The sequence below is a fragment of the Thalia democratica genome, chromosome 4 (assembly GCF_965202585.1).
Source record: "Thalia democratica chromosome 4, ktThaDemo2.hap1.1, whole genome shotgun sequence".
Taxonomy (NCBI): domain Eukaryota; kingdom Metazoa; phylum Chordata; class Thaliacea; order Salpida; family Salpidae; genus Thalia; species Thalia democratica.
The window spans coordinates 60,143,275-60,150,653 of NC_139168.1; the positions used below are offsets into that span (position 1 = coordinate 60,143,275).

General features: G+C 26.9%; 1 protein-coding gene across 1 annotated transcript; it reads right to left on the reverse strand.

Moving 5' to 3' along the window:
• Positions 1 to 1,201: 1,201 nt before the first annotated feature.
• On the reverse strand, positions 1,202 to 6,542 carry LOC145835110 (T-complex protein 11-like protein 2). The gene is made up of 4 exons (XM_082942652.1): positions 6,415 to 6,542; positions 4,821 to 5,108; positions 4,218 to 4,266; positions 1,202 to 2,707 (listed from the first exon to the last, which is right to left on the reverse strand). The coding sequence occupies exons 1-4, from the start codon at positions 6,478 to 6,480 to the stop codon at positions 1,710 to 1,712; spliced, it is 1,401 nt and encodes a 466-aa protein (XP_082798778.1). The 5' UTR covers positions 6,481 to 6,542; the 3' UTR covers positions 1,202 to 1,709.
• Between the last annotated feature and the right edge of the window lie 837 nt (positions 6,543 to 7,379).

A 7,379-nucleotide genomic window follows, 5' to 3' on the forward strand; every position in this document is an offset into this window, starting at 1 on the left:
TTGATGTCAAGACATACTAAAAGCAATGTTGATCTTTGTATTTTAGGGTTAAATAATTATTCAAACTCTTAAAATTGTTTGAAGAACCAAGACTGAAAATTAATGTATACTTTTAAAAAAATGCGCATGTATGACTAACTAATACCTCAAACACTTTTATTGTTTTTGAAAAAAAAAAATTCAAAACATAACTTAGCTAATCTCTAAAAACATTAAAATAATTTCTTAGAAAAAAAGTTTTTGTAGTAATTAAATAGAACTAAAAACTTTTTTTACTTTATTTCAATATATTTTATTTTTGGAGTAGTGGCCCTTTAAAAACAAGTTAATTAGAATTGCTGGAGTTTTAATTGTCCCAATTTGATATCGTGCACCCGTTTCTTAGTTTAAATTAATTGAACAAAAAACACTTTTAAACTAATGTTTTTATAATGCTTTCTTTTAGTTTCGCTTTGTGGCTGAACAATTAAAATATTTTTAACTAATGTTCTATTCAGGGTTGCCAAATGTTTTTGGCAAATTTTCTCAAAGTTTTCAAAATTTCCACAGGTTTATAAAATTACACATTTTTGGGTCTATTTTTACTTTAAAATTAAGTCTAAGGTAATAAATTGTGTTAAATAGTATAAAGAAATTGAAAAGATACTGTAAAGCTACTTTAAATGTATTTTTCAATAAAAAAATGATGATGACAAAAAACTTTTATTTATATGATAGACTTTTTGTGTCAAATCAAAGTTTTTCTACTTAATATGTAAAAATTGATTAAAAACTCCAGGTTTTTATTTTCAAAATTTCTCAAATTCCAGGTTTTTTAACCTAAATTCTCAAATTCCAGTTTTTTCCAGGTTTCCAAGTTTTTTGGCAACCCTCTCTGTTGAAAGTTATTCTAATTAAAATTAAACTCATTATTTTTCTTTGAATAACTTTTTTCTATCAAATGCAGTCAAGTTATAAACTTCATTAACTAATCTACTTAAGGTTAGTTTTATACAACTAGTACATTTTTATTTATTAAACATCCTATAAATTTATTGAAATCTAAAACTAAGCATTGTGGATGTATTAAAATTATTTAGTACAAAATTTATAAAAAAAAAGGTTTTTTAAATAATTTTTTATACAAAAACTGCAAACTGTTGTACAAACTAAAACTAATACGTATAACAAACTACGTAATAGATTACAAATTTCCGTTAAATGACTAACAAATTAATTACATTTTATGCTTAACGTAAATCAAACATTGATCAAGTTTATTAAAATGTTAATAAATTTATTTTTAACCTTTAAATCTAATTTTGTATATTGAAAATTTCATGGTAAATATTGTTTAGAATAAATCAAAGTGTTGTAAAAACGATACGGCAGTAGAATTTTTGAAACTTAAATCAATGCAGCACAAGATTACATATAAAAACTATTGTTTTTTTAAATGGACTTAAGTGCTCAATAAAGCAAACAATTCTTAGTGTGATCAAAAAGAAATTATTGCTATTGTATAACAATTTATCAAAGCACAGTAAATAGAAAAATTAATTTTGTTAGCTTTAAAAATTAAAAAAGCTATAACAAGAACAAGTTCTCAATTGATATTTTGTCATATACAATACAATTTATAAAACAAAGATATCAAAAAGAATAAGTTTTAAAGTAATTCAACAAGCAATAAAATCACAGTTTTCACAAAAACAAGTTTTAACTTTAGCTCACAGCTCCAGTCCTTGCTCATTAAAAAGTTCAACGATTATCGGATGATGGAACGGGTGAAAGACCTCGTGGTGGAAGTTGACAATTTTGGCAAAGCTCACGGCCAGCTCTTTCAACTCCAATTCGAAATCGCCGAATCCGGAAGGAACCGGAACCCTTTTGACGACGTCATTTTCTGACGAGGAGGAGCTGATGCGTAATGTCTCTGTGACGTCACTGACGTAGGCGAGAGCACGCGACCGTATCAGCTTGTATACAGGCTGGTTTTCAATTGGACAGAACCTGTCGGCGTGGTCGGAGAGTCTCGTTTCTAATTGGGCACTTTCGCTCACCTTACTTCTTGTCAGAGTAGCCACGTGAGAGAACAAAGATTTAACATTGGATTTTATTCTTACTTCGGTGTCGACCGTTTGACTTTTAATTATGCTCATGAGTTCGATTTTGACGTTGTTCCATAGCAACTTGTCATCTCTTACATTCTTGTCGAAAAATCCTTGACTGGACAAATACACAGCAACAACCAAGTTCAATTGCTCTAACTGATTTTTGTGGACAAAAATCCTCTCCGCGTCAGCCACCAGCGTCTCCGGGAAAATTTCAGACAGCCTGCGGTACTCAACTTCCAGCAGAGATTGGTAGGCCTGCCGATAAATCATGGCCGGCCTCACAACAACATTCGGCTTGAGAGAATTTTTCAAGGCGTCACGCAGCCAAACAGTGGTCTTTTTCATTATGTCGGGCACCTTTTGCAGGACGGCGGCAAAATTTTCACGCTCTGTTTGCACACACCTTTGGCCAATAAGCGGTCGGTACGCCTTGATGAGGGTGTTGGTCATGTCCTTGTTCATGAGGTGGAGCACGGCGAATATCTGCTTAAACAGCTGCGTCAGGTCTTCGATTTGCTGAAGGCTTCTTATTTGGTCATCCCTCGCAGGAGCGCATATTTTCGCCATGATGGAGATTATGAAAGCGGCAACTTCTGCTATGTCGAACGTTTCTGTGCAAATAAAGAAGTTATGCCATAGCTTGTTGTTTATAAATGATGTTGGACATAAAAAATTACGGTTTGTTTGTCTGAAAACTTAGTTTAGAAAAACCACAAACTAAAAAAGTAGTTTCCTTTAATAGTAGAGTGTATTAGTTTAAATTTTAGATCAATATAAGTAGGAATAAATAAAATTACTAAAAAAAATTATTATCTATCAAATTTAAAAAAAGTGAAAATTTAATTAGAATCTTTTTAAAATAAACTTAAAATTATTGAATGTGAAAAAAAGTCTAATAAACTTGTATAAGGAATATATTTGTGAGAAACAAGATGTTTATAATTGTTCTATACAAAAACCGCAGAAAAAAATAAGAAATAATGTTAACTTACTTCTAAGTTCAGTAAGTTTTTAACCACTTGACACTAGAGGCGTGATGAGGTCATATTGGGTGCAGAGCAACATAAACTAGCTCAAACGCATTTATTTTATCATTTTATCAACATTCTTTAGATTAAAATTAAAGTACTTAAAACGAAACATATTAATATGAGAAACAGCTACATCAAAGGTATATTGTATTGCTTTGCACCCCTTACCACGTCATTACTTATCGCCCCACTGGTAAACGCTAAACTTAAGTCATCATCACAATGTTTCTTTAAAGAAAGTCTTATTCAACTAACAAAGCTGAAACACAAAAAAAAACGATCACAGAAAACAAACATGTTAATTGAAATAATAAACATGGTCATAACAAATATTATTATAAAAAAATTTCTCAATTTTTTGATATGGATTTCATAGCTTTAACAACTTATTTATTTATCTACCTCACATACTTAAAATTAGATATCAAGTCTAATAAACTTTTTTGATAAGCTGTGCTGGCTACAAAGTACTAAACTTTACTTATTATTACAAGATTGGTAAATTTAATATAAGAAATATAAACTTTAAAATTTGATTACTGTTGTTCCCTATTTAGTTCATGACAAAAATTATGATTTAATTAAAGTTAAAGTATAATTTTACACCTGCAACAGTTCTCCAACAAAGTTATTTATACTATATTTTCTTTTACTAATTTATAAACTTGTATCATTCTGCGCAATATTTCTAAATGATCTATGATCTAAATCTTATCTAGTAGAACAGGGGTTAGATCTAATAATTATAAATTTCTGCACTTTTTTAGTTTCCATACTTATTTAAACAATTTTAACATTGCTTTTATTGTCTGTTAAGACAATAAAAGTATAGCTTGAAGTATAGCTTAATTGAAAGATTTTGGTTTATTTTGTTTAATTGCTTAATGTTTTATTTGGTAAACATAATATTCTAATGAATATTCAAAATAAATTTACTTTAAATTATACCATTTAAGATAGTTTGTTTTGATTATAAATTTATCTGTTGTTCGAATCTAATTATTTTTATATATTTATAATTAACTAACATAAATGATATTTTATCTAAACAGGCCTTTTTTTTACATATATAATTATAAACATTTTATACCTGCTTCAGCTTGTTGTTGGAACAACTCAAAATCTAAAGTTTCTTCAATCTGAAAAAAACAAACATTAGTATTTAGTATAGTTTTAAAATTATACATATTCTGACTTCTTTGACTTTTTCTAAATGATCACTTAACAAATTATAAACATTTTTCAATGTGTTTGCAAATACACTAAAGAGAAAATAGTACCAGGTAAACTTGCTAAAAATAAAACTAATTTAGTATGCTAAATCTTGTTTAAATTCAAACGGTTCTTTGTACATTAAAAATGATCAAATCAACAAAGCTTATACAATATGTAGTTTATACAATTTAAACTTATTTACCAAGTACAATTAGGATTGTTATTGTAAAAAGTCAGAACATTTATAAAATAGAACTTTGAATTTAATTAGTTTATTTAAAGTAGCTCTACAATAAATTTAATTTTTTAATGTTTGAAATTTGTTTCAATTTAAGAATTAAATAAGTAAGTCAACTAGATTAAGAAAACAAAAAATTAATGTTTAGAATATATATTAGTTAATATCTTTAAATGTATGTATGAATGATAACTAATTTAAATCGTTATTTAATCATTTAAAACAGTATAAAAAACTAACTTGGCTATGAAAATGATTTCTCTTTAGTCCCGCAAGTTCCATCAACATTTGCTTAATTTCGTCTACAATTTTAAAGGCATGTTGGTACTGCGGTGGCTGCTGTGTCAGGTCATGCCTCAGTTTGTCCCAAAATGCTCTTTCAACAGTATCTCTTACCATTTTGTACATTGGGTTGTCTTGTTGTGGGTCATCGTAAGGAATTTGGAAGTTTGGATTAGCTCGAATTTCATGAGCAATTTGTGCGTTCATGTTGGTCTTCAAAAGCTTGTTGAGGTCTTCATTGCTCACCTGTGTTTTTAAATAATAAAAAATGAAGGTTATCAAAAATTAAATCAATAGCTTAGAAAAGCATTGTACTTTTAGCCTTTATAAAAACAAAACTAACTAATTACAAAAGTTGTAGTAATAAATAGTTTTGAAATAACTTTTTGTATAAATAATAGAAGTAAATATAGAAATAAAATAGAAATAAATAATATAATTTGATCAGATCAAAAAAGTATTATAAAAAATTAATAGTACAACAAAACTTTATATAACACTCAATAATAATCAAGAGAATAAGGCAAGTTTTACTTTTTTGAGTTGGTCTTATTCAATATATTTTTATTTTAGCTACCATTTATATGTATATATTTTACAAATAAAAAATATTAATTTTTTTTTTTGAGATAAAAGTTCGAGAAGTTTTGTTTTAAAGTCTAAACTAAAAAAGTTAACAAAGACTATTTAATTAGAAACATATATTTTCCTACATCTATAACCAGTTTCTTTTTAAATTATTCTTATTAATTCTCTGGTAATTTGTTTCCAAAATATATTAGGAAACGTTAAAAAAAAACAAAAATTTAAGATCATTGGTCCAAAATCGTTTTTTAATAAATTTGATATGTGAGTGCTTGAGACTGTTTAAATAATATTTCAAAAAGATTAAAATCAGAAATCAAAAAGCTGGTAGAAATTTAGTAAGTTACTAATTTCTCAAGAAAGCTAACAAAAAACATTTTTTATACACAAGTGTACATAAATTTTCAATATACTTAATATATCTTAAAACTTAATTAATTTGTTAAATTTCGTAAAAATTCTTTTTTTTAGCTCAAACTTATTTTTATAAGAACGTCTTGACCCTTTTTGTAGGGTTTATTATTAAAAAAAAAAAGGAACTACAAATTTAGACCTACTTTTTAATATAAGTAATTATAGCATAAGCATGTAAAATTGTATATATGAAAACAGTTGTTCAAGAATTAAAAAAAATTAAATAAATAAAGTAAAGACTTAAAATTAGTTAATGCCTTAATCACATATTATATCATAATTATTAAACTTTAAAATGTTGCTATATGTTAAGAAGTTAAAATATTGTAATTTCAGTAATTTTCTTTTAGAATTAATTAAATTTAACAAATGTGTTTAAGACTTGATCAGAGTGACACAATTCCACTGATAAATCTAAAAGTTTACTAAAACTATAGACTTTAGCTCTAACCTTTAAGACTAAACAGTAACTCCTTAATAGTTACATGTGCAAATGGTTATTTAAACCAATTCTGACACATTAACAACTAAACTAAATAAGTGTATACATTACCTTTGATGTGGTGGTAGTGTTTTTAGTGGCTTCTGCTGGAGGTTGAGAGCGGTTGTTGTCAGACATATTTACAGTTGAGACAAACAAACACAAACTACTTTTTATTTTATTTTTTACTTAAAACTTCTGCATTAGGTTATAAGTAAACATTTTTAAATATACTATATAATAGGTTATATTTACTTTGTAGACCTACAAGATAAATCTTTCATGTTTCCTTAGATCTTGTCATTAGATATAAGAGCTTACTACAAGTAGGGAATGGGCTGAACTTTTTTCTACATAACTTATCCTGTAAATTAAAAAAAAGCTTTCTTGTACTTTTTAATGACTACTGGTCTATATTAAAACAAAAGGATTTTAAATTAAAACCAAGATTTTTATTAAAGGTGGTTTGCAAAATATGATAAAGCACTACTTTAAATTAAGCAAAAAATTTTCCTAAAACTTTCAAATAATTTGTTTACTTTTTGCAGTAAATTTGTTATATAATTTACAATTCTTTGAAAAATTTTAGTACTGTAACTTTTAAACAAAACAGAGTACTAATTTTTGAAGCATAAAAGTCAGCTTAAGTGACCAAAAATAGCCTGAGTTTACTTGTATAGAAAGAGCAAAGATATAAGAAAATAGTAAAAAATAGCTATAAGAACAAAAACTGATTAAAGTTAAGGGCATAGGGGGAGGGATAAACATTTTTTCACGATTTTATTTTATTTTATATAGTTTTTACTAAGCTACAAGATGCTTTTTACAGATTTAAAAAATTCAAAATAATTTTAGAGATATAGCCAGTCAAAGTCGGAGGCAACAAAAGGTTACTTATGGGAGGCGCAAACTACAACAGCAAATAACTAGAAATCACTAAAAGTCTATCTCCTCCTACGTTTTTTGAGATAACTACCTCAAATTTTCAGGAAATGTTCCTTACAATATTTAGAAAATTCTGTTGGTACAAAATTAAA

Bases quoted from the DNA above. Each gene is read 5' to 3' on its own strand.
- LOC145835110 (XM_082942652.1), bottom strand. From the start codon at position 6,480: ATGTCTGACAACAACCGCTCTCAACCTCCAGCAGAAGCCACTAAAAAC. The intron at 5,109-6,414 runs GTAATGTATACA...TTAAAAACACAG, and splicing joins ACACTACCACCACATCAAAG to GTGAGCAATGAAGACCTCAA. The intron at 2,708-4,217 runs GTATAAAATGTT...TTATTTGCACAG, and splicing joins CCAACAACAAGCTGAAGCAG to AAACGTTCGACATAGCAGAA.